Source organism: Molossus molossus, unplaced genomic scaffold (genome assembly GCF_014108415.1).
Source record: "Molossus molossus isolate mMolMol1 unplaced genomic scaffold, mMolMol1.p scaffold_m16_p_6, whole genome shotgun sequence".
In the NCBI taxonomy this organism is placed as follows: domain Eukaryota; kingdom Metazoa; phylum Chordata; class Mammalia; order Chiroptera; family Molossidae; genus Molossus; species Molossus molossus.
This window is the reverse complement of record NW_023425399.1, coordinates 22,343,732-22,369,636: the sequence shown is the minus strand read 5'-3', so window position 1 is coordinate 22,369,636 and position 25,905 is coordinate 22,343,732. Positions and strand designations below refer to the sequence as shown.

The 25,905-nt window shown below is 51.4% G+C and overlaps 1 protein-coding gene across 1 annotated transcript in view; it reads left to right on the top strand.

Annotated features, from left to right (window-relative positions):
- The window catches only part of EFCAB8 (EF-hand calcium binding domain 8), a 60,864-nt gene that overhangs the window by 16,744 nt on the left and 18,215 nt on the right, over positions 1-25,905 (top strand). The window contains exons 5-15 of the mRNA XM_036244730.1: positions 59-162; positions 5,392-5,527; positions 9,131-9,236; positions 9,445-9,529; positions 10,071-10,195; positions 13,291-13,364; positions 15,593-15,723; positions 22,184-22,251; positions 22,810-22,961; positions 24,254-24,391; positions 25,765-25,878. Of these exons, the coding sequence (XP_036100623.1) occupies positions 59-162; positions 5,392-5,527; positions 9,131-9,236; positions 9,445-9,529; positions 10,071-10,195; positions 13,291-13,364; positions 15,593-15,723; positions 22,184-22,251; positions 22,810-22,961; positions 24,254-24,391; positions 25,765-25,878 (1,233 nt within the window). The remainder of the gene's footprint in view (positions 1-58; positions 163-5,391; positions 5,528-9,130; positions 9,237-9,444; positions 9,530-10,070; positions 10,196-13,290; positions 13,365-15,592; positions 15,724-22,183; positions 22,252-22,809; positions 22,962-24,253; positions 24,392-25,764; positions 25,879-25,905) is intronic.

Sequence of the window (25,905 nt, the reverse complement as noted above, 5' to 3'; positions counted from 1 at the left end):
CCCAGTGCTCAGATGATTGGGCCACACCCTCCCTGCCTTGCGTTTCCTCCCGAGGCAGTCGAACTGTGTGGATTATATGATACGGGAGTTCCAGGGAAAGGAGTTGATGAGGAAGATCCAGTACCACCTGCACTTCTACTTGCCCATGAGGATCATCCACCTGTAAGGAGCCTCTCCCTGGGCAGAAAGGGTGGGTCTGAACCACTGCGCTGGCCCTGCAGCTAATGTCCTTCCTAAGTCCCTGAGGGCCCACCCAGGGTCTGGCACTGGGTCTGCTGCTTGATGTCCTTTAGCTCCTTTCAGCCTCACAACTGGGTAGGTGGGCATGAGCATTAGGTAAGTGATTTGTCCCCATTTTACAGATGAGGAAACTAAGGCTCAGAGAGGTAACATGGAAGTGGTGGGGTGGTTCTCTGCCAGTCTTTAGCCACCTGTCAAGCTTCCTCTGCTTCCTCCTGGGGCCGGTGCTGAGTGGGGCTGGCAGTGCTATCCACAGGACACAGGTGCCTCACACAGTGGGGACAGCTTTTCCTGAGGTGACAGGGAGTCAGAGCCACAGTGGAGGCAGGAAACGGCTCCTCCCACCTTTGGAGCAGCCCTCCGTCACTCCTGGAGCCTGCAGCTCTGTCCCTGCCATCCTTCTGCCTGACCCTGCCTGCTGGCTCCGCCTGCTGCCCCTCCCCTGCCGTGTCCTCTGGAACTGCTCCTCATCCTCTATGCTCTGGCCTGTCAGTCCCCACCCCTCAAAACAGCCCAGGAGTGAGGAGCACTCCAGCAGCACAGGCTGGCTGGGCTGCCCCTAGGCCACTGGCTCCCTTCCCAGAGCACAACTTGGGTTGGAGCACCAGCTGCCCGGTGCAGGTGACTGGAGCCAGGAGCCAGGTCCTGTGTACAAGGTGTGGCAGTCTGCATGTGTGGCCTGGTTAGGAGGGCCCATGGGGGTCTGTCCTCAGGGAACCACACCCAGAGCGGGCGATGGGGAGCTCCACAAACTAGAAGGAAGCCCCTGCCCTCGGCAACCTAGAGAAGGTGGTTTAAATGAAAACCATGAAAGGGTTCCTTAAAAAAATTTTTTTCGGTCAAGATTTAGTTGAGAAATAGCCCATATATAGGAATGATGAAAGATTTTATAATCTTACATTTTGACATCAAAACTTTGCTCGAGGTAGCCAAGGCTTCACTGGTCTATTTCCTCGGGACACTTGAATTTCCAAGGGTCCTAAAAAGGCCTGAACCAAAAATGTCAGGAAGCTTGCCCCTATGTTCTCCTGTTTATACGCTCAACCTACAAACCTGGCGAACATTTCCGGCTTTGTGGAGAAAATAGCCAATAATACCTAATTGCCTTCACGAAAAGGTAGCTCTTCGAGGTTGGCTACCCTGTCCTGAGCCTGGCCCAGCTCACCAAACGCACCGTCTTGGTGGCACGGCGGTCCTAGGAGGTGGAGGTGCTCACTGTGTAGATGAGGAGACCAAGACTCCAGGAGGTGGCAGTTCCTCGGGCTCTCCTCACTGTCGTGTCTATTCCTCACACTCTCTTGGCCCTGACAGCAGAGGCAGAACTGGAGGTGACAGCTAGAGGGGTGATAGAATATTCGTGAGGATCCGGACAGAGCTGTGGGCTGAGAGCAGGAGGGAGAGGACAGCGTGTCCAGACGTGCACCACCCTCTCTCTTCCGCAGAGATGGTAATGTGCTAGAATTTCACAGTGACTGGGTTATTATTCTTTTTTTACTTTGATAAAAAAATTTATTTTTATTGTTGGAAGTATTATAGATGTCCCCATTTTTCCCCCCACTGACCCCCCTCCTTCCTGCTCCCACCCCCCTCCTGGCTTCCACACACTATTGTCTGTGTCCGTTGGTTTATCTCTTCCTGCATACGCCCTTCCCTCTGAGGTTGTCAGTCTAACAATCAATTTTTACTTCTTAATCCCTTCACATTTTCGGCCCATGCCCCCCAACACCTCTTTCATCTGGCAACCATCAAAAAGTTCTCTGTATCTATGAATCTGTTTCTGTTCTGCTTGTTCATTTGGTCTATAGATTCAATTGTTGATAGATATGTATTGCCATTTTATTGTTCATATTTTTATCTTCACAAAGACCCTTCGACAATTCATATAATACTGGTTTGGTGGTGATGAACTTCTTTAGCTTTTTGTAGTCTGGGAAACTCTTTATATGGCCATTGATTCTAAATGACAGCTTTGCAGGACAGGGTAATCTTGGTTGTAGGTTCTTGCTCTTCATACTCTGAATATTGCTTGCCACTCCCTTCTGGCCTGCAAAGTTTCTTTTGAGAAATCAGCTGACAGTCTATGGGAGCTCCTTTGTAGGTAACAAACTGCTTTTCTCTTGCTGCTTTTTTTAAAGAAGGAGAGCTTCAGTCTTCCCCTGCCCCCATGTTTAGAGGGTTGGAAGAGTTCTCCTTCTTTTTAAAACAGAAATATATTTTCTTTATTGATTTTAGAAAGAGAGGAAGGGGGAAGGAGAGAGAGATAGAAACATCGATGAGAGAGAACATGGACTGGCTGCCTCCTGCGTGCCCCCCACTGGGGATTTGGCCCACAACCTGGGCATGTGCCCTGACTGGGAATCAAACTGGTGACCTCCTGGTGCATGGGTTGGCACTCAACCACTGAGCCACACTGGCCTTTTTTTGTTTTTTAATTTTTTTTTAATTGATTTTTTTAAGACAGAGAGAGAAACATCGATTGGTTGCTGGCTGCATGCCCTCTACTGGGGATCGAGCCTGCAACCCAGGCATGTGCCCTGACCAGGAATCGAATCGGGACCTCGCAGTCCATGGGACGACACTCAATCCACTGAGCCACACCAGCCAGACTCTTGCTGCTGTTAAGATCCTCTGTTTGTCTTTAACCTTTTGTACTTTAATTATGATGTGTCTTGGTGTGGGCCTCTTTGGGTTCATCTTGTTTGGGACTCTGTGCTTCCTGGACTTATATGTCTGTTTCCTTCACTGAGTTAAGGAAGTTTTCTGTCATTATTTTTTCTTTTCTTTTTTTTTTTTTATTACTATTAGTATTATTTTATTGTTGAAAGTATTACAGATGTCTCCCCTTCCCCCCCATTGACCCTCTCCTCCTGCTCCCACCCCACTCCAGCTTTACCCAACCTAATGTCTGTGTCCATTGGTTTTGTGTGTGTGTGTGTATATATATATATGTACATATATATATATATATATTCTTTGGTTTGTCTTTGGTTTATCTCTTCCCACCCCCACCCCCCATCCCTCTGAGGTTTGTCAGTTTGTTTCCTACTTCCATGACTCTGGATCTATTTTGGTCGACAGCTTATTTTGTTCATGATGTTCCATAAATAAGTGAAATCATGTGGTACTTGTCTTTCTCTGACCCGCTTATTTCACTTAGCATAATACTCTCCAGGTCCCTCTATGTCATCTCAAAGGGTAAGAGATCATTCTTTCTTACAGCTGCATAGTACTCCATTGTGTAAATGTACCATAGCTTTTTTTTATCCACTCATCTATTGATGGACACTTGGGCTGTTTCCAGATCTTAGCTATTGTAAATAGTGCTGCTATGAACATAGGGCATATATTCTTCCTGACTGGTGTTTCAGGCTTCTTAGGATATATTCCAAGAAGTGGAATCACTGGGTCAAATGGCAGTTCCATTTTTAATTTTTTGCAGAAACACCATATTGTTTTCCATAGTAGCTGTACCAGCTTGCATTCCCACCAGTAGTGTACTAGAGTCCCCTTTTTTCCACACCCTGGCCAGCACTTGTTTGAGTATTTGTTGATGGCAGCCATTCTGGCAGGTGTGAGGTGTTCGCTCAATCATTTTAATTTGCATCTCTCTGATGATTAAAGATGCTGAGCATTTTTTCATATGTATGTTCTATTTGGAGAAGTGTCTATTCAGGTCCTCTGCCCATTTTTAAATTGGATTGTTTGTCTTCCTTTTGTTGAGTTGTATGGGTACTCTATATATTTTGGATAGTAACCCCTTATCTAATGTATCATTCGCAAATATGTTCTCCCAGAGAGTGAGTTCACTTTTCATTTTGATGGTTGTTTCTTTTGCTGTGCAGAAGCTTTTTAGTTTGATGTAGTCCCATTTATTATTTTTTCCCTTTATTTCTCTTGCCCTAAGTGATGTATCAGTAAGAAATCTGCTATATATGATGTCTGAGATTTTTTTGCCTAAATTTTCTTCTTGGATTTTTATGGTTTCATGAGTTACATTTAAGTCTTTTATCCATTTTGAGTTTATTCTTGTGTACGGTATAATTTTGTGGTCTAGTTTCATTTTTTTTTAAAGTAAATTCTTTTTTATTTTTTATTTTATTTTATTCATTCATTCATTCACTCATTCATTCATTTATTTTTATCCTCACCCGAGGACATTCTTTCATTTTTTGTTCAGATGGAGTGGGGCGGGGGGAAGAGAGAGAAACATTGATGTGCAAGGGACACATTGAGTGGTTGCCACCCACAAGACCCAACCAGGGCCGAGGACAAACTGCAACCGAGGTACGCACCCTTAGTGGGAACCAAACCCGGGTCTCTCTGGACTGCAGGCCAATGCTCTAACTGCTGAGCCAAACCGGCCAGGGCTATTTATTTATTTATTTTATCCTCACCCGAGGACATATTTTCATTCTTTGTTCAGGTAGAGTGGGAGGGCGAGAGAGGAACAGAGAGAAAGAGAAACATCGACATGAAAGGGACACATTGAGTGGCTGCCACCCACATGACCAACCAGGGCTGGGGACAAACTGCAACTGAGGTACGCGCTCTTAGCAGGAACCAAACCCGGGTCTCTCAGGACCGCAGGCCGATGCTCTAACTTCTGAGCCAAACTGGCCAGGGCAAGTTTCATTTTTTTTTGCATGTAGCTGTCCAATTTTCCCAACACCATTTATTTTTAATATTTTTTTCTTTATTGATTTTTAGAGAGAGAGGAAGGGAGAGGGAGATAGAAACATTGAAGAGAGTGTCAGTTGGCTGCCTCCTGCATGCCCTCCACTAGGGATAGGGCCCACAACCTGGGCATGTGCCCTGACTGGGAATCGAACCGGCGACCTCTTGGTACATGGGTCAGTGCTCAACCACTGAACCACACTGGCTGTGCCCCAATACCATTTACTGAAGAGACTGTCTTTTCTCTATTGTATGCTCTTGCCTCCTTTATTGAATATTAATTGTGCATTCTGTCTTGGGCGATTTCTGGGTTCTCTGTTCTGTTCCATTGATCTACATGCCTGTTTTTGTGCCAGTACCAGGCTGTTTTGATTACAGTGGCTTTGTAGTATAACTTGATATCTGGTATCAGATATCCTTCCTCCTCTGTGTTTTGGTTCTGGTTTTGTTTCTTCTCTTTCTCATTACCTCCCATAGGAATCATGGGTGTGAGGTTGTGAAAGTGGAGTTTTTAATCCATCGGTTCAAGAAGATTGGGAATTTTCTGACTGTCACCAAGAACGGGATCCTGCAGTTCTGGTCAGAGTCCTTCTCTCTGGTCAGCTCCTTTAGGGTGAGTGGGGCCCACACGTGGAGCACAGATGGGGTGGTCAGAGGGCCTCTGCCTCCACGCTCTGGGCCCAGAGCCAGCTCCTTCTCAGGGTTTGTGGACTAGGCCTTCCGCACTTGCAGTCACAGCTCCTGGGTCCAGGGTCTGGCTTTGCTGTGGAACCGTGAGCCTCAGATTTCTCCTATGTAAGCAAGATTCCACCTGCATGTCCATTCTACTTGGATGTCCAACAGATACCTCAAACCCAGTTTGTCCAAACCGAATGTCACTGTAGCCCTCCCTGTTCACCAGGCTTCTCCTATGGCCCCATCTCAGTGGAAGTTTCCCGAGTCGGAGATCGGCCCCCTTTCCTTCCTTTGTTACACCCACTGCATCACCCAATCCTGCTGATTCAAATCCTTTGCCTGGACCAGGCAGGACAACACAGGGGCCGTGAGCCTGGCCGCTGGAGCCCGACCGCCTGGCTTAGAGCCCAACACCTTCCAGCTCTGTGACCTTGGACCCATTACTCTAGAGCTCTCCAAGCCTCATTTTCCTCATCTGTCAAATGAGGTAGTAATAGTACCCCTCACAGGGCAGTGGGAGGACTTAATAACAGAGTACATGTGTGGTGCTTGGAGCAGGGAAGGCCTGAGCAAGCACCTGAGGAACATAAGCCGACGTCATCACTGTCCTGGTGCCGTCAGATCCTGAAGTGCAGAGGGATAAACACTCAGGCAAACCCACTGTGCACTTGTGTTGCCAGGCCAGTCTAGCGAATGAGGAAGGCACAGCTTTCTTGAGGAGAAAGGTTGACTGAGATACTGCCAGCAGCATGAGAGCTTTCTCAGCCTGTGCAGTGCTTTCTAGTCGCATCAGGTGTTATGCCTTGGGGCAGGGGGTTCTGGATGGTCCCCCCCCACCACCACCTCCCAGTTGCCTAGGGTGGGAACTAAGGTCTGGAGAGGTCCAGCGACTCTCCTGGGTGCTCTAGCCCAGGTCTGGGGGTGGGGTGGGTGGGTGTGATTTGTACCATGTTCCTGAGGCTGGAGTTTTGGGCACACTCCACTCTCTTTTTTTCCGTGTGTTAATTGGGGGAAGGCACATTATAACCTGAGCTCCTGGCTATGGCTGCTGCACGGTCACCTCTGTGCCCCTCAAGGGCCAAAGCCTAGGAGGCCGAGGAGGACAGAGGAAGGCCCCCCGGGAGGTCCAGGAGACCTGGGCATTCTTCCTTGAGGGGCTGCTTTCAAGGATACGCTGTCAAGAGTGAGTCACCAGGCACCGGGACCATCGGCTGCACACCCACAGTCATGCGGGTGGAAAGCCCTGGAGTTTGGGGCTGGGGCTGGGCTTCACCTACTAGCTGTGCAACCCCAGGCAGGTCACTGAAACTCCCTCGGGCTCTCAGTCTCTCATCTGAACACGGGGGTGATGGGTGTTACAGTCACCTCCCTTGTGTGTAGGTTAGACCCCAGCCCTGGTCAGGAGAGGGGCCTCAGGGGGACCCTGGTTCACTGTCCTCACTGCCCCCGCCATTAGTGCAGGCCTCTGCTCTTGGGGCTCTGAGTCTGTTGGAACATTCTGCTTCCTACCTCTGCCCCTGCCATCCTTTCTGAATATCCACCTACAGGAGCTGCCTTAAAATGTCCCCTCCCTTTTTTTTCCCCGGACGGAAGCCCCTCTTCTTTCTTCACTCAGAACCTGTATTATTATTCAGGGAGTAAAATACAAGGTCCTCAGCTGGCCACCTGTAAGTCCTGTCCCATCTCCTCCCGCCCAAGTCTGGCGGGCCGGCCTCTTTCTCCTGGACACAGCAGTTCATTTCTGCTGACATGCCTTTGCTCATGGCATCCCCGCCTGGCGTGCCAGCCCACATTCTGTCTGTACAAGCGTTAAGTGAGGCTGGCACCGGAGCGTGGAAGGGCACCCAAGCCTGCCAAGCTCCTGCCAAGCCCCCCAAGTGCTGCGCAGCACACTCCATGCTGCAGCTTTCACGATTCCATTTATTGCTCACAGCTGGCAGGACGGGTTCTCCTAGCAGTTCACCAGCAGACAGCGCAGGCGGTAAACAGGATCCAGACAAAACAAACACAATGTTACATGTCAGTTACATCTCAGTAAAACTGGCCGGAGGCGGGGGTGGGTTCAGACATACAGAGCGGCTGATACTAGAAAGTCAGTCTTCCCCAGACCCTAATTCCTCTCCCTGGAGGCAACTGCTGCAACCAGTTTTGGGGTGCTCTTTCATGGATAGCCTATTCATACACCACCCCCTTTCTTTTTAAATATACAAATGGTAGCACGTTATTATGCTGCTTTTCACCTTTCTTTTTCACTTAATAATATATCTTGGCAACTATTCTTTATCGGTATGTATAGAGCTCCCTCACTGTGAATGTCTGAGTGGTGTCCCTTCTTATACTTCTCTGTGACTATATGTGAACACATCCATAGATGCATCCTGGAAATGGATCCTGGGGTTACAAACTGCACATTTAAAACTTTTATGAGCCCGGCTGGTGTGGCTCAGTTGGTTGAGCATCAACCCACGCACCAAGAGGTCAAGGGTCTGATTCCCAGTCAGGGCACATGCCCAGGTTGCAGGATCAATCTCTTGTAGGGCGCATGTAGGAGGCAGCCGATCGATGTTTCTCTCATCGATGTTTCTATCTCTCTCCCCCTCTTTCTTCCTCTCTCTCTCAATCAATAAAGAAAAAACCAAAAGCATATTTAAAAAAATATATATATATTTTAATCCTCACCCAAGCATATTTTTCTTTCTATTTATTATGAGAGTGGGAGGGAAGGAGAGAGAGGGAGAGAGAAAGGGAGAGAGAGAAACATTGATGTGAGAAAGACATATTGACTGGCTGCCTCCCACACCACCCAATCAGGGCCGGGGACAAACTGCAACCGAGGTACATGCCCTTGACCAGAATCAAACCTGTGACTCATTGGTCCGTGGGCCGATGATCTAACCACTGAGCAAGACTGGCCAGGGCAATAAAAACATATTTTAAGCCCAGCCGGTGTGGCTCAGTGGTTGAGTATCAACCCATGCACCAAAAGGTCGCCGATTCGATTCCTGGTCAGGGCACATGCCCAGGTTGTGGGCCCGATCCCCAGTGGGGGGCATGCAAGAGGCGGCCAGTCGATGTTCTCTCTCATTGATGTTTCTTTCTCTCTCCCTCTTCCTTTCTCTCTCTCTAAATCAATAAAGAAAAAAAACCAAAAACGTATTTTAAAAAAAGACTCTGGACTGAGAAAAACTATCTGAGGCCCAGAGTCAACCTCTTTGAATTGTAGGTGTTGATTTGCTGCTCAAAAATAAAAACAAAAACAAAAAACTTTGATGAGCTAGCTTGTCAAACTGCTCTCAAAAGGGGTTGTAAAGATAATCAGTATTTTAAGCTCATTTTATAGACGTGGCAACTGAGACTCAGAGAGGTTAGGGAGTTTATCCAAGTCTTCATTATTAGTAGTTGGTGGTCACGCTGGGCTCTATGACCAGGTCTCCGCCTGGCTCCAGGGCCTCAGGTGGCAGGGGTGGTTCACGGGGACCCCGGTGTGCTCTCCTGGGGAAGTCTCCCCAGCCCAGGTCTCCTCTGCTCTGTCTCTGGCCAGCTTAACCAGACCCAGCCGTTCCACAACCAGCAGATGTGGGTCATCGACATGGTGTGTCTCCACAACATGAACCTGGTTGCGATAGCATCTACTGATCAGAAGATCGGTGAGTCCCTGGCGGCTGCCCCACCTGCGCTTGGCCTCGGGAGTCATGCATCTGCACTTGGGGAGATCTGTCGCTGAGCCAACTTTGAGCATGGATTAAAGTCCTCTGGGGGTATTGCCGGGTGGTGACTGCTCAGTGTCACCAGAGACCCTGTGGCCTGAGATGTGGCTTTGGGTTCTGTGAGTGCCTCTCCTCTGTCTCTTCCCAGAGTTCTTCGATATTAGTAATCTTAAGTGTGTTCGGGCCTTCACCTTCATCGATCTGGACAACTGTGCTCTGGTTATGGACTACTGGTGAGTCTCGTGAGAGATTGGTGCAGGGTCTTGCTGCGGCCACCTTACTTGGTGGGGTGGGGACCCTCAGAAAGCCTCTCTGGAAACAGCTCTGGGAAGATTCACACCCTGTGTGCCTGTCCTCTTCCCCCCAAGCTGCTTCTCTCTTGGGGTTACCTTTCATTGTCACTCAGACCTCAGAGTCATTGTCGGCTCCTCTTCCTCTCCCACCGAGTGAGCCACCAAAGTGTGGCAGAGGCTTGCCATCTGTGTGTGGGGACTCTGGAGATGTCACAGTCCTTCGGCAGGGGTGACTTGACAAGGAGCAGCCAGAGGACCAGAGATTCATTTATTTTGCTTTGAAAAATAATGCTGGTTTATTTTGGGTGTGGTTCGTCGATGGTCTGGATCTGGGCGGCTGGGCCCATGTTTGTCAGCTGTTGAGAGCAAGAGCTGTCCTCGAGCCCTAGTGGCCAGTGGCATCGGAGCGCTGGGCAGGGGACAGGACTACAGCTGGGTGTGCCCAGCCGGCCCCATGCCTCTTCTGCTCTGTCTTTCCCAGGTCTGACTATAACAGAGGTGTGTTCTGCTTTGGAGACACCAAAGGCAACGTCATCGTCTTCACCTCTGACAATGTGGCCAATGGGCTGTTCAACCCCCGAATCCTCCCCAGGACCTCCAAATGGGGTAGCTAACACATTGAAGAGTGTGTGGGGGGGGATGGTTCTGCCCTGGGGTGCTCTTCCCTCTCCCCACCTCCCTGCTCAAGAGCCCCTGGCTCCTTCAGCAGCTCAGGCAACCACACTGAATGCTCAGCTCTGAGCAGCCTGTGGGAGGCGAGGAGATGGGGTGACGGCAGGAGACAGAAGAGGGGTGAGGAGATGGGCAATCTCTGAAGATGGGAGGTACAGGTAAGGGCCAGGTGAGGGGGGCTTCAGGACCCTCCTCATCCCAGGAAGAATGAACCCATGGCAGCTGTGTGTCCTTGGAGAAGCCACTCAACTGGGCCCTGGGATGACGGTGCTACTTCCTCCATCACTGTGTGGAGGGTTCCGCGCTCCTTGGCTGTGAGCTGCCTCTGGGTGGGAAGGGGTGTAGAGTGGCTGCCCTGAAAGTGGGATCTGTGGAGCCTGGATCCACATGAATATGAATAAGCACAGCGACATTTGTGCCTTGGGCGCATCACCTCCTGTAACCCCCACCCACTGCCAGGAGCTGCTGTGGTCACAGCCCGTCAAGAGAGGCGGAACAGAGGTCTAGAGGGGTGGAGCGCAGGCCCCCGGGGTAAGTGGGGCTGAGATCTGAGCAGGTGGTCTGCTCTAGAGTCTGCACTTGAACCTAAGCTGTATAGCAAACTCACCAAATGCTGAAGGATGCTGTTTGGGACGTTCTGCCAAGGAGCACTAGATGCTGAGGACCTGGGCCTGGGGCAGTCAGGGACTCATCTGACCTGGATCCAACCCTCAGTGCACAATGTCAGGCCTCCAGGTTGCTCCCCCCAGAGGAAGGCTAGTCCAGCTGGGGCCCCAGCCCACAGGGACACTTACCCCTCCATTCAGAACACCAGAGCAGTCCCTTGAGCTTCCAGTCCCAGTTTCTGAACGGGACATCCTCCAGGGCTCTCAGGCCTCGGTGACACCCACTACCAAGCTTGTTGGGGGCAGTGTTCCCCGCTGGTTGGACAGAAAGTGCATCCTGCCTGGGATGCAGCAGTGGGCTGACACCCTGCTGTGTCCTTGCCTCATCAGCCCCTGCCCTGGTTGCTCTGTGCCACCCTGGGAATTGGCATGGGGGGGTCATGGTGGTCTTTGAACTGAGGTGATGGATGGGAAATTAGGGTGGTGGAGAGCAGATGAAGCTGGAGTATTGGATATACATCCTTCTATGTCACATGTTGACTGAAGGCTGGGGACAAACATGAAGGTAGGTCCAGCAGCATGCTGACATGGGAGGAGTTGGACCAGCTCTGTGTGACCTTAATCCAGGTGCCTAACCTCTCCTTAGTTCCCGTATTCAGATAGGGATGCGCACACCCCATCCATGGCTTTGCTGAGAGATGGAAGGAGAGCACATAGTGTGAGGCACATAGTAAGTGTCCAGTTGTCACCGGAAACGGGACCTGGACCTGAGCGGGTCTGCCTAGGGCTGGGTGATAGTGTGTGGGTTCTTGACTTCGTGCAGGAAAAATTTCACAGCACGAGTCCAGGTGACTTTTAGAGGATGTTTATTGACGCTGGAGATAGTGAAACAAGAAGGGGCTGGGGAAATGAGCCTGGGTTGGTCTGCTTTGGCTCACTAAGTCAGAGAATAGGGGGCCTTAAGGACAGGGTCAGGGGTTTGCCTGGGATGAACGGCCACTGCCCATTGCTGCTCTGGTTGCAAGCCTCAGGGGTCCTGTAGTCTAGGAGATGCTGCCTGAGGGGAAGAAGGGGGTGTGGGCATGCCCTGGGAAGGTGAGAGCTTTGGGTCCTTTGTCTTGAGGCCTTTATTTCTCTCGCAGGTGGGAATCTTAGGGGAGGATTTCAACAGAATACTCATCAGTTTTCTAGGTGTGCCCCTTCAGGCTGGTTGTCGCTGACTGGTCAGTGTCAGGGTAGGGGGGCATTAGTCATTGTAGCTGGTCCTGGCCTCACCCGCCTGTTTGCTGCTTTTCTGGGCCTGGAGCTGAAATACAACTGAGGCCTAGATGTTGTCTCTATGGAGGTGACCTTCTGTGTCCGCTGTAAATTGCTCTGTCAGTTTGTTCAGCTGTCTGTCTTGGTTTCCCTATTCCACTTGTCCTGGCGTCCTGGCCTGTCTCACAGTGACTGCCTCCCCTGCCGTGTGGGGCGCTCCCAGCCTAGTGGGCCTAGTGGGAGCCACAGGCAGCCAGACATGCTCACAGCACAGCCCAGCTGGAACTGAGCTTCCTTCCTCCCGGGCCAGCAGAGCCTGCCCCATTTCAGTGACCTCGTGCAACACTCCATCCCTTGGGATTTCCTTGTCAAGCTCTTCCTGCCCTTGCAAGAAGGGGCCGAGGGCCTTGCAGCAGAAAATGCTTGGCATAAGGTCCTGGATCCCCTCTCTCTTTTCTCTATTTTACCTGGAAGTTTCTCTCAAACCTGAGTCCAAACTGATCTACCTCCTAATCCCTGCTTTGTTCCAAGTCACTGCTGCCTCTGCCCGTCTATGTCAAGCTACGCAGCTGGTACCGGGGCCTGAGAGGGCTTCCCCAGAGGCTCCTCAGCAGCCTTCCATGGGAGAGTTCCAGAGCCAGGAGACCCTAAGCTCCACGAGGACAGGGCTGTGCCTAGTGTGGTCCCTCCTGACGTGCTCGGTTTACAATGCACGCAAGCAACTTCTTCTTGGAACTGGTGGTTGCTGGGCAGGGGGGCATGTCATTTGAAGCATCCTGGCCAACTCCCAAATGACTCTTCAGAATGAACAGAGTCTAGGACCACAATTCATCTTCCACTTCAGCAAAGTTGGAGCTGCCTAACAGAATCAGCTTGTCTAGAGTGGAGCAGCTGGGGAGAGTGGGGAACCTGGCAGCCTGGACCCGGCTCTGCTGTGTGCTGGGGGGACCCTGGGCAGTAGTGTTAACCTTTGGGGGCTGTTTTCTGGGAGATGAGTTTACTCCTGCTGAACTCACCAGGACACAGTGAGGCTTGAACAAGCGTTTGGACAGAGAAGGCTTTTGAGACACAGAGGAACTGCAAACAGACTCAAGGTGTCTTCTGAGGTCTTGCTCATCTGGCAAAGGGGGAGGACTGGTGATGTGGACCTCGGTTTTCTCCCCTCAGATCACTGGACCAGTGTTTCCATACAGAAGCTCTTAAACGAGAAGTCCCCTTTTTATAGAAGTTACCGGCTGAAGGTAAGTTGTAACTTTCCTTGGCCTGTTACCATGGTAATTATTTGTACACACACTGTCAAAAATAAATGCAGAGTGGGTTTGCCCCCTGGGTTCAGTCTGAGGCTGTGGGGCTGGGTCTGCAGGAACAGGGTGGAGCGGCTGTTGGATCCTCCCAGCCCTTTCTGCGTCCCAGGCTCGGCCGTCTCTCTCGTCGCCTTCAGGGCTCACCCTGGTCCCTGCAGACACCACCTCTCTCCCGGATGGCTGCAGTGGCTACTAGCTGCTCTGCCTTGTACTTTCTCCACTCGGTGCTCTCTCCAGCAGCCAGAGGAATAAAGAGATGGAAATAGTCACGTCACTGCTCTGCTCAAAATCCCCCAGTAGCTTCTTTCTGAAACCCACGAAGTCCTTTCCCACCTCAGAGCCTTGGCACGCGCTGTCCCCTCAGCCTGCCATGCTCCTCCTCTAGGTACCTGTGTGCCCTCCTCCCTGTTTCCTTCAGTTCCTAACCAACCTGCCCGGGGCAGCCTGGCTGCCCGCCTCTGCCTTTAGCTCCAGCACCAGCCGGGCGTCCTAGAGTGCAACACAGGTAGTCGGACCCCACAGGGTAAGGTCAGTCCCACAAGGCTGCCCTGCGCTTCGGCTGCCACTCACAAGTCCAGGTTGTTACCTGCTTCTGCCCAGTTGGCCGTAGAAAGGAGGTTCCTGCGGTCCCCTCACTCCCTGGGTTTGATTAATTTGCTAGAGCGACTCACAGAACTCAGAGAAACATGTTACTGACTAGATTGCTGATTACTTTATAAAAGGATACTGTGTGGGAACAGCCAGATGGAAGAGTTGCCCAGGGCCAGGGAAGGGGGAGGGCACGTGCCCTCTCCGAGGGGCCACTCCCCAAGTCTCTGTGCTTTTACCAACCCAGAAGCTCTCTGAACATTATGGAGGCTTCATAACACAGGCCTGATTGGTTAAATCATTGGCTATTGGTCATGGAATTCAACCTTCTCTCCTCTCTCTCTGGAACGGAAAGTTCCAACTCTCCAGTCACATGGTTGGTTCCCCTGGTAACAGCCCCCATCCTCAGGTGCTTTCCAAAAGTCACCTTCTTAACATAAACTGAATGTGGTTGAAAGGGACTTGTGAATATCAAAACACTATAGCTCTTATTACTTAGGAAAGTCCCAGGGTCTTAGGAGCTGTGTGCTAGAATCAGGGACAAAGACCAAATCCATATTTCTTACTATAAATCACAATATCACAGCTGACCACCTCTTACCTTTGCATTGTCCTTCCATTGTCCTGCCACGCCCATGGGAGGGACAGTTCCATGAGGCTAGGCACTTAGCTTGTTCTCTTCTCTTCTCTTCTCTGTCTCTAGTGCCTGGGGCTTGGTGGGCTCCCAGTCCGTTTGTTAAACAAATGAATGAATAAATCCAACACTCAGGGAAGCCTGAGTTGGGTCGTCCAGAGCTGCTCCATGCTTCTTTTGGAGCAGGTTGGATCGTTCAGGCCCTGGGAGCCTCTCAGAGACCCCCACACGACCACTCTTCTCTCCATCTTCCACGGGAATCTCTTCCTGGGCTTGGCTTCCCTCTGACTTGCTCAGTGCCCCAGGTTCCATTCGGTGCCTCCACTGTGACACTCAGCAAGACAGGCTTGCAAAACCTGGCTCAGGGCCTGAGGACCCCTCCAACTCACTTCTCCCATTCCTGTCCCGGGAAGGAAGATCTCTGGATTGGGAGCCGCGCACTGAGTCAGACCACGGGCTGGAGCCAGAGCATTTGGAGGTGGATCAGCCAGGCCACCCCCTTGACTTGTGGGTCTCAGCCTTTTGTTGCCCAAATGGCACCAGATAATGTTCTCATACATTCCACACCATGTCCTGGAAAACCGAGGGAGGGGTGGGGCCAGGAGGCGGAGGTTAACCTGTGGTGGGGCTCCCTCGGATAACAGGACTCGAATCCATCCTCTCTCCCACCTTGGGAGGGGGCGACAGACAATGTTAGTATGGACCTGACTTGCCCGTCCTCTAAATGACCCACAAGAGTTCATGAGACAGCAGCCTTTTCACTGACAAGTGATGGCCACACACCCTGGTCCCAGGCCCTGGGCTAGGGCTGTGGGCCACATCTCTTTGTTGGAGCTGTGATCACTGGAAGGACACTGGACTCTGCGATCTCTGGGCTGCTCCAGCCCCAGCGCCTGTCATGTTCTAGGGGCTGGGTCCTCCATCACTGCCGCTCTCTTCCCAGGCTCTCCATTCCAACTGGTGTCAACAGGTCAGGTTCCTTCCCCATATGAACCTGGTGGCTTCCTGTTCAGCCATCGAGAAATCCTCTCTGGCGCTGGTAATATTGCCGTCCAAAGCCTCCGAGAACCCCAAGTAAGAAGCACCTTTCTCAAGGCTAAGGAGATGGGGCTGGGAGGGTGGTGGGTGGGGGGTCTGCTTCACTTCATGTGAAAGGGGACATCCCTGCCGAGGGTGGGCCACCTCCGGGACAGTGGCCTTGCTTGTGAGCAGCACTGTGTCCTACGAATCACACCAGGTCTGGGAAGCACGACATGTCCTGTGGCCCATGGTGAGCTGTGGTGGTTAGAACATGGGCTCTGGAGTCTGGGTTTGCTTTTCAATTGAGACATAATCGACATAACATTCTATTTCAGGTGTACAACGTAACGATTCAATATGTATATATATTGCAAAATGATCACCACAATCAGTCTAATGAGCATCTGCCACCACATCCATTAACACAGTGTTTTCTTGTGAGAACTTTTATGGAGTCTGGTTTTTCAGCATCATTCTGGCTTTGCCACCAGCAGCAAAATTCAAACAGGGCCGCTTTCACCCACCAATTGATAGACGAAAGTCCGCATTGAAGCTTGCACGCAGAATACGTAGGCAGCCAGAAAACGATTTTCCGACCCAAGGCGTGAATGCGGGTGGCTTCACCTCTGTTTCCTGGTCTGCAAAAGGGTGATAACTGCTCTTACCTCACTTACCTCCAGGGTTATTCTACTGAACATGATGTGTGGTGTGTGTTCAGTGACTGGCAGCTCTTATTATTTCCTTCCTTCTAGATTCTTCTACCCCAAAGTGAATTTTTCCTTTCCCTCCCTCCCTTTAAAATCAACCTTTTCACACAAGTGCAGGTACATACATTGTCCTTGTAAAAAATTAAAGCATTATAAATAAAGCTGGAATCCTGTGATTTCTCCCTCCCCTTTCTCACCCCATTGTCTCACTCCATTTTCAAAAGTCCCGGTTCTATCATCTGTGTTCACCTTTCACTCGGCACTTACAGTAGGTACTTCCTCCCGAGGATTCTTCCAGCTGGATTTCCCTCGCCTCCACAGTTTTCTTTCTTTCTTTTTTTATCATGTTAATTTTATTTTTATTTATTTATTTATTTATTTTATTTTTCCACATCTTTATTGTTGGATGTAAAATGTATTACAGATGTTCCACATTTTTCCCCCATTGACCCCCTCCTCCCCCCTCCCGCCCCCCTCCCACCTTTTCCCAAACTATTGTCCGTGTCCATTGGTTATGCATATAAGTTCTTTGGTTTATTTCTTCCCACCCCCCCAACCCCTTTCCCTTTGAGGTTTGTCAGTCTAGCAATGAATTTGTGCTTCTTAATCCCTTCACCTTTTTCACCCATTCCCCCAACCCCTTTCCCAACTGGCAACCAACAAAATGTTCTCTGTATCTATGAGAATGTTCCTGTTCTTCCTGTTCATTTTGTTTGTAGATTCCATTGTCGATAGATATGTATTCATTGCCATTTTGTTTGTTCATACATTTTATCTTTTTCTTTAAAAAGACCCTTCATCATTTCATATAATAACGGTTTGGTAGTGATGAACTCCTTTAACTTTTTCTTGTCTGGGAAAGTTTTTATATGTCCATCGATTCTAAATGACAGCTTTGCAGGATAGAGTAATTTTGGTTGTAGGTTCTTGGTTTTCATCACTCTGAATATTTCTTGCCACTCCCTTCTGGCCTGCAAAGTTTCTTCTGAGAAATCAGCTGACAGCCTAATGGGAACTCCCTTGTAGGTAACTAGCTGCCTTTCTCTTGCTGCTTTTAGGATTCTCTCTTTGTCTTGAACCTTTTGCATTTTGATGATGATGTGTCTTGGTGTGGGCATCTTGGGGTTCATCTTGTTTGGGACTCTCTGTGCTTCCTGGACTTGTATGTCTGTTTCCTTCACCAAGTTAGGAAAGTTTTCTGCCATTATTGTTTCAAACAGGTTTTCGATTTCTTGTTCTCTCTCTTCTCCTTCCGGCACCCCCAAGATGCGAATGTTGGCACGCTTGAAGTTGTCCCAGAGGCTCCTTACACTATCCTCATTTTTTTGGATTCTTTTTTCTTTTTGCTGTTCTGGTTGGGCGTTTTTTGCTTCCTTATATTCCAAATCGATGGGTTGCTCCTTGGATTTACGTACTCTATTATTGAAGCTATGTAAATTATTCTTTATTTCAGTTAAAGCCTCCTTCGTTTCTAACTGTGCAGCGATCATTTCTGACTGGTACTTTTTTATGCTCTTGAGGCCCTCACTGAGTTCATTGAGCATCCTTATAAGCAGTATTTTGAACTCAGCATCTGTTAGGTTGCTTATCTCCATTTCGCTTAGTTCTTTTCTTGGGGTTTTGTTCTGTTCTTTCATTTGGGACCTGTTTCTTTGTATCCTCATTTTGGCTGCCTCCCTGTGTTTGTTTCTGTGTATTACTTAATGAGAGGTATGGGGCTCGCTGAGACCCGATGCTGCTCGTTTGAAAGAATTTAGGAAAAACCTGAAGCAGGATCCAAGACAGGCCAATCCTATGGTTAAGCAAGTAGCAACAGCTTGGGTGGGCTTGAAAGTTGTGTGGGGCGGGGCAGGGCGGGGCCTCAGGGAGTCAGCAGGGCGGGGCTACCAGTTTGAGCCAGGTTGCTGGAGTCCCAGATATGGCGACTGTCTGCCGCCCCAGGGAAGGGCTCACCAAAGGAACAAAGGCCTCTTACAGCACATTTGTCCCCGAGAAAGCCCCCTCTCCAGCCCTCGCTCCAGTGCCAAACAGCTCAGTTCTTCCCTGTATGTCTCTGGTGCCCCTCGAGCTGCCTCCCCTCCGAGCTTAGAGGGAGAGAGTCCGACCAGTCCGTGCGCGGGCCCTTTAGGGAGCTGCCTGTGGCTCCAGCCAGGTCAGCTTCCCTGAGCCTCAGTTTCTGCTGGTTTTTCCAGCCAGAAGTTATGGGGACTTCTCTTCCTGGCACTGGAAACCTGAGCGGGGCACCTGGTGTGGGACGGGGACCCCTCAGTCCTCAGGAAGGACCTTCCCAGCCACGGGAGCCTCCTGATTTTTATCTGCCACACTTGGGTGTGGGACCAGCCCGTCGCGCCGCAGCACCGCCGCTGCGCCGCTGCCGCCACCCCTCGTGCCGCCGCCCCTCCTACCGGTTTGGATGTAGCTGCCTTTTTTTTTTTAAATTGCGTAGTTGTAGGACTTCCATTCAGCTTGATTTCAGGCGGTTTTGGATGATGGTTGTTCTGTAGTTTTGTTGTAACTTGGATGTGGTTGTGGGAGAACGCGATACTACGTTTCCCTATGCCGCCATCTTGACCGGAAGTCCTATCCGCCTCCACAGTTTTCTTATTGCCCCAGCTCTTTATCCCCTGGGGCCTTTGAGTCTGTGACATTTTGCTCCCTAATAATGAGCTGTAGCCTTCTTGTCTTGGGGGAACAGGGTGCAGCTGGGTGAGGTACAGTGGGGAGGCTGAGGGCAGTTTAGGCCCCATCTCTGTCTGTTCCTTCCTGTCCTGGTTGTTTTCCAGAGGGAAGTCCAATCCTGGGATGGTGGTCTAGTTCCTCGTTTTGCAGATTGAAAACTTGCCTAGGGAGGGGAGGTGACTGGCTTGAGCAGAATTTTGAGATGGGGTTGTATCCCAGGCCTTATTGTAAGTACAGTGTCTTGTTAACCAGAGTGTTCTGTGCACATTCCCACCAAGTCCTGAGCTAAGGATTGGAGGAGGGGCCTTGGAGAAACTGATGTGGTGGGAGTTTCGGTATTGGCTTCAGTACTTTTACTGGGGGCAGTGTGGTGGGATTTTGCTTGGAGCGGGTTGGCTGAGATTCATCTCTCTGCTTCGGCGGTAGTATTACCTCATGTCTGTGATATGTGTTTCATTCAGCTTCTTGTTTTATTGCATATCAACAGCAGGAGGCTATCAGGGGATCACCTCACTGTGGCCCTGTGGCCCTCTATGATAGGGCCCTGCTGCCTTCCTGAACACCTCTTTTACCTTTCCACTCCAGCCACACTGAGCCTCCTGTTCAGGCTCCTGCCCCAGGGCCTTTGCATCACTCCTCTCTACCTGGTATACTTTTTTTAAAAAGTTTTTGTTTTTTTAAACATTTTTTATTATGAAAAATTTCAAACACACACACAAGAGTAGAGGCACTGTTATAATACTTTAATATCACTAGTACCTAATCTAAGTTAATCTTTCTCCAAGCGTCTCAAAATTATAATTTTACAATTATTTGGAATCAGATGTAAACAGGGTTCTAGAATGGTTCTGAGCAGAGGGATGGCGTGGTCTGACATACTTTCGGTTGTTCTGTTGCAAGTAGTGTGTATGGGCGGGAGCGGAGATGGGGACAGCAGTGAGGATGTCACTAGTAATCCAGGGTACATATGGTGGCTTGCAGTCGACAGTCTGGTGGAGATAGAGGGATTTGAGATATATTTTGGGGGTTGCTTGGAGGACATGTTTATAAACATGTGCCCACACACACCCTTCCTTCCTGTCTGAATGCAGTACACATATTGTCTGGCAGGTGGCGCCATTGACTGCTTGCTGGTTTTCTGTCCCTGGGGATGGCCTGCTAGGGTGTAGCCTCTGCAGGTCGGGCCTGGCACTGCCAACCCAAACTCTGCCTTTGGCGTGGGCCTCAACCTCCAAGGCATTGCGGGCCCAAGGGTCTGACTTCCAGCAGCTGGCCTGAGCTGAGTGTTCCAGGTGGTTGGAGCCAGCAGTGAATCTGTGGGAGGAGCTGGGGTTGGGGCAGAAGGACCTGTGCTGTGTAAGTGGGCTGACCCACTATTATCTCCCATCTGAACTGCACACTGCATCCCCTCTGACCTTCCAGGCCCTTTTGCTCCTCAGCCATTTGCAGACCTGGTTTCCAGTGGTCCTGTCAAAGCCGCCGGCTTATTTCCTGCGGGACTTGCCATGAGTTTAAATGTCCGTCTCCCTGTCTCGTTCATGGACTGCTCATGCTGCTTCCCTCTAGAAGGAAGTTCCGCAAAGGCCAGGGCCTCATATCTACACCTCTGTTAATCCTGGAAGGGAGTGGGAGCCAGTAACTCTCTGGTGAATGAGTGGGTGCATCAGCCTGAAGTCATTTCTAGTGACGTTTTGGGATCATTCTTCCAGAAGGTTTCTCTGAACATGTAGGTGTTGTGAAGGAAGTATCTGGTCTGACAATAAATGAAATGCATGTATTCAATCGTCCTTCCTGACATTTTGATTTGTTGAGGAATCCTGCTGTGGAGGGGAGAGCAGATTGGAGGGAAGCAAGACAGAGGTGAAGAGGCTGACAGAAATGAAAGGGGGGGGCCTGAACTAAGCAGAGGCCAGGGCTGTGGGGATGTGGGGGAGTCCAGGAGAGGGAGCCTCCAGGGTGACACTCAGGTAACAGGCTTAGGCCCCCAGGGAGTGGTGGAGAAGCCAGTTCAAAAGCAAGCTCGTTGGGGGCATGCTGAATTAGAGAGCTGGAGGTCTCTGAGTTCAGTTTTGAAGGGAGGGTTCAAGCAGATGAAGCTGGCGGGGCCGGATATGTGGATAATAGGAAACAGCATGTGCAAAAGCACTGAGTTTCCAGGGCTCTTGGGTCTGTGAGGACTGCTGGGCCTTCCCACAAACCCGCCTGGGTCACCCTGGCCCTTCCAAACCCCTCCCACCCTGCACACCTCTTCCTTTCCTGGAGCTGAGCCTCCTGCCTCTTCCTGCGAAGGCCACCCTGGCTCCGAATCCTGACCTCCCACCTTACCAGCTCGTGGCCTTGTGCAGACTCCTAACTTCTCCTTTCTGTGTCTTTTTCTTAAATATGTTTTTATTGATTTTTTAGAGAGACAGGAAGGGAGAGAGAAATAACAAAACATCGACGTGAGAGAGAAACATCCATTGGCCGCCTCCTGCACGCCCCACACTAGGGATCGAGCCCGCAAGCTGGGCATGTGCCCTGACCGGGAATCAAAGCAGGACCTCTCAGTCCGTAGGATGATGCTCAATCCACTAAGCCACACTGCCCAGTCTCCTTTCTGTGTCTTCGTTGTGGCACAGAGCCAGTGACACTCTTCAGGGTTATATGAGGGGTCCAGGTAACACACGAGACAGCACCCTATACTGGGACCAGCACAGAGTAAGAGCATGACACCCTGGAGTTTTCTTCCCTTTCCCCTGACCCTGGAACCCCTTCCCTTTTGACTTGTGTTGTGGTTGGGGAGACACCTGCCCCACTATAGTTGAGGTGAAGATCAAGTGAAGTGTGCCCTGGAGCGAGGCAGATGTGGTAACAGCTGTAAGCGGTTGCTGCTGCGGCCGCTCTATCTGTAGGTGAGGGGTGCATGCCTTTCCCGAGCTGCTGGCTTGGAGCTGAGACCTGAGGCCCAGACTCAGCTGCAGGGTGTGCTCTGGGCAGGGCTTCTAGGGCTGCTCCTCCTCTTGGGTGGAGAGCTATGATTCTCCTGGCCCCCCCCCCCCCCGCGCTGTGTCCAGCTCTCCCCACCCTAGGCTCAGAGGCTTCCCTGAGGCCGCTCTCAGCCCTGCAGCCTTTCTTCTTTGCTATTGTAGGTTTTCAGTGCTGAATATAAGAAAAGGAATTCTTTGCTTTGATTACTGCCCAGACAAGAACTTCCTGGGTAAGCAATCTTCACGTCACGCAGAAGCTGGTGGCCTGGCAGAACTGGGGTGAGGCTGCTGGAGGCATGGGGACCGTGGGAGCCAAGGAGGAGGTCTTGCAGCCTCTGCCTCTGTCTAGCCTCTCCTGCCACTCTGGTCCCCACTCATGGGCACCTGTGTGTGTGTGTGGATGGTAGCAACATCTGCCAAGCCTGGCTGGGATCCAATACCTGTCCCCTGGAGAAGATCCCAGCATGGGCCTCCAGTGGCTGGTACTCTTTTTGTAATTTTTAATTCTCACCCGAGGATATTTCTTTCCATTGATTTTTAGAGATAGTAGAAGGGAGGTAAGGGGGAAAGAGAGAGAGAGAGAGAGAGAGAGAGAGACATCAATGTGAGAGAGACACATAGATTGGCTGCCTTCCTCATGTGCCCCAACCAGGGCCAGAGATCAAACCTGCAACCCAGGTACATGCCCTTGACCAGGACTTGAACCCATAACCCTTCAGTGTGTGGGCTAACGCTCTAACCACTGAACCACACTGGCCAGAGCTGATACTCATTTTTTTTTACCCCAGTGACTGGTGGCTATGACCCCCTCATCCGCCTGTGGAACCCTTTCTTCTCGAAAAAGCCTATGTGGATTCTGAAGGGACATCAGACCTCGGTGACGCACATCCTGGTGCACGACAAGAACAGCAGCATCCTCCTCAGCATCTCCAAGGACAAGGTGCTGCCCTCGTGAGCATGGCCCTCTGCCCCCCAACTAGTTCCTGTTCCCTGCAGAGACGTTTGCCTGGGGACAGTGGTCTAGCTTGACCAGCCAGGGGGCCAGCAGTTGGCAAGAGCCTGAGGACCAGGGGGAATGGTGCGACCTCTCTGCTCGTGGTCTCACACAGGCCTCGGGTCCAGAGGGAGATGCCTGGGTGGAGTTACCGGGAGCCCAGCTGTGACCTGGCTGTGGTCCTGGGCAACGGCCTTCCTTACCGGTTCTCAGTCTTCCCGCTCATGGAATGGTTGTCACTGGCTTAGAGGAGAACTCGGGGTAAAGAGCAGTGTTGAGTCTGGCACATAGTTGGCACACAATACATGTGAGCCCTTCCCTGCCTCCACCCCACCCCCAGACCCAAACTTGCACCTGGAGGTCTCCTAGGGGCCCCTTCTCGACTGCTCTGGTTGTCAGGAACTGACTGGAACTTTTCCAATGCCCAGGGCTCCCCAGCTCAGGGCCCTTGTCACTTTGTCTCTGTACAGCTACTGGTTCAGGGGACTGCCCACCTGCTGGGCCACTGGTGCATTCTGGCTAGTGTGGGAGGGCAGCCAGTGGTTCCAAATGCCCTCCTTCAGGGGACAGGTTTGTGTCTTCCAGGACTTGGTTGATTGAGAATCGGCACCCTCAGGATCACCCAGGCCACCATCCCCAGCACATCCTCATACTTGCTGTTTTCTGGAATTCCCCCAGCAGGCCTGGGCATCATGCCAATGCTGAAGAACTGAGGATGGGCTTGTCAAAATCCTCATGGCCAGCGATGGGCAGACCCCGGGGGTAGATCCCCAGTCCATGCCTTTCCAGCTCACAGCCCGTGCCTCCACGCCAGGAGTGTGCTGGAGGGGCTTCTGCGGGGGCCTCTCTAGGGACACTTCTCAACCTGGGATAAACTCAAGGGGGATCCTCTGGGGACAGGTGGGCCTTCTGGGCTCTGCATCCCACCTGGCTTTGCTTGAGGAGGCTGGAGTGGGCGCTGTGAGGGTCTGCAGAGGCACACGCTGCCTTGCTTGGCCCTCCAGCACTGAATGTCAGCTGCTCGAGCAGGGCAGAGATCCTGGGGGAGGGCTGGGGGCAGGTGGTTTCCTCCTAAGAGAGTAAGACAACGTCTCTGTTGTGGGGTCGGGATCCACAGCAGACACTTAGTGTGTGTGTGGGGGGTGATTGCACTGTGGCCCCGACTCAGCTCATATCCCAAGGCCTCAGGTGCCAGCTGCCTCCCACTCTTGACCTCTCTGCCTGTTTCCTACCCCCAGAACATCCGCGTGTGGGACTTGCAGGAGTATATATGCCTCCAGTCCTTCTGTGGGAGGCTTTTTGCCCTGGGAAACTGCCCCATCACCAGCGCCTACCTCCAGAAGAGCGACAACAGCCTCATCTGCTGCACCTATTCAGTGAGCTCTGGGCAGGAGGCCGCGTGGGGGCCGCACACTGCGGGTGGCCCCTGTGGCGGGGTCTGAAGTCCTCGAGGGATGGTCACAGACTGTCCCTCCTCAGACTGCTCTTCATGACGCTGTGAGGCCGAAGCTGCTAGACTCTGAGGCCTGGCCTGTGAGGCTCCCATCTCTTGGAATTTCCTGGAGGACTATTTCTAGGCCCCCAGCCTGTCACCCTCTATGGTGCTGCTCTGTCTGCTCTTTTCCTGACCTGTACATCTTGGAAGCACCCCCTGACCCCCAGGCTGAGTTAGGAGCTCCCCATCCAAGCTCCCCTGGACCTGTGCCTCCCCATGATTACAGCCCTTAAACTGTCCTGTCACCCTTGCGTGGCTCCTGATACACTGTGAACTCCAGGAAGGCAGGCCGCACCCGAGCAGCCCCTGTGCAGGAGAGAACCTGGAGAGACTCACGTGCAGACCCGCTGTGAGCTCGACCCCACTGGTGCCCAGTGCAGCCTGTGCTGACCCCGACCCCGAGGACAGGGCAGAGTGGAGAAGACGGGGCTACCGGTGCAGGGTGGCGGCTGTGACAAGATGGGAGCAGAGAGAGCTGCGTGGGCAACCAGCAGCCTATATGTGGGAAGGTTTGGTCTGGAAAGGGAGCAAGGGTGTCATTTGTGGTTGAGAGTTAGGGGTAGCTCCACCGAGGCCTTGTACCCTCTGTTGGCCAGGCCACCCTGGCAAGGGACAGACACACATATTGTCCTTGTGCCCTTGGCTGGCTTTCTCCCAGATGGCAGTTTTCTTGAGATGGGAGGTTGTGGTTCCTTCACCTCAGCCGAGTGCTAGACTGGCTGCCAGCATTGTTGAATTAAATAGACCTTTGAAGCTCATTGCAGGTTATCAAACATTACCAACCCTCTGCTCTTTGCCAGGAGCAGAGAATATATTAATTAGATACTGTCCCATCCCTTGAGGAACCTGTGGGGTAGAAGGAGAACAAATAATGTCAGTAGAAAATGCAATGTATTATGATGGACAAGCATGCTAGGTGCTTCATGGAGCACAGGAAAAAGATCCTTAGCCTAGCCTGGGGCAGGGGCAGTCAAGGAAGACTTCCTAGAGGAGGAGATACCAGCTTGCGGCTGTATAGTCTTAGAAGTTACAAGAAGGACCTTGGACTTTGGGGTCCTAGGAACACTAGGGTTTGGGAACCCCGATCTCGGGGAGCAGGGCCATGGAGCAGGGATGAGAGGGGCCTTGCTAGGCTCAGGCCTGTGTGTAGTCAGGATGTCTCGATGTCTCAATTTATTGGAAGTTTCTCCCAGGGCCTGTCACTGAGGGCAGAGCCCTTTGGACTGCCCAGCTGTCTGCCCCTCCTCATTACAGATTGGGATCCTGAAAGGGTACATGGAGACCGAAGGGTCTGGGAAACACGAGGAGAAGATCACAACTTACAGCATGCCCATGTGCGCTGTCCTCTACAGCAAGATTTTTAAGCAGGTGGGTGGGCTGGAGCTCATCTCTGGG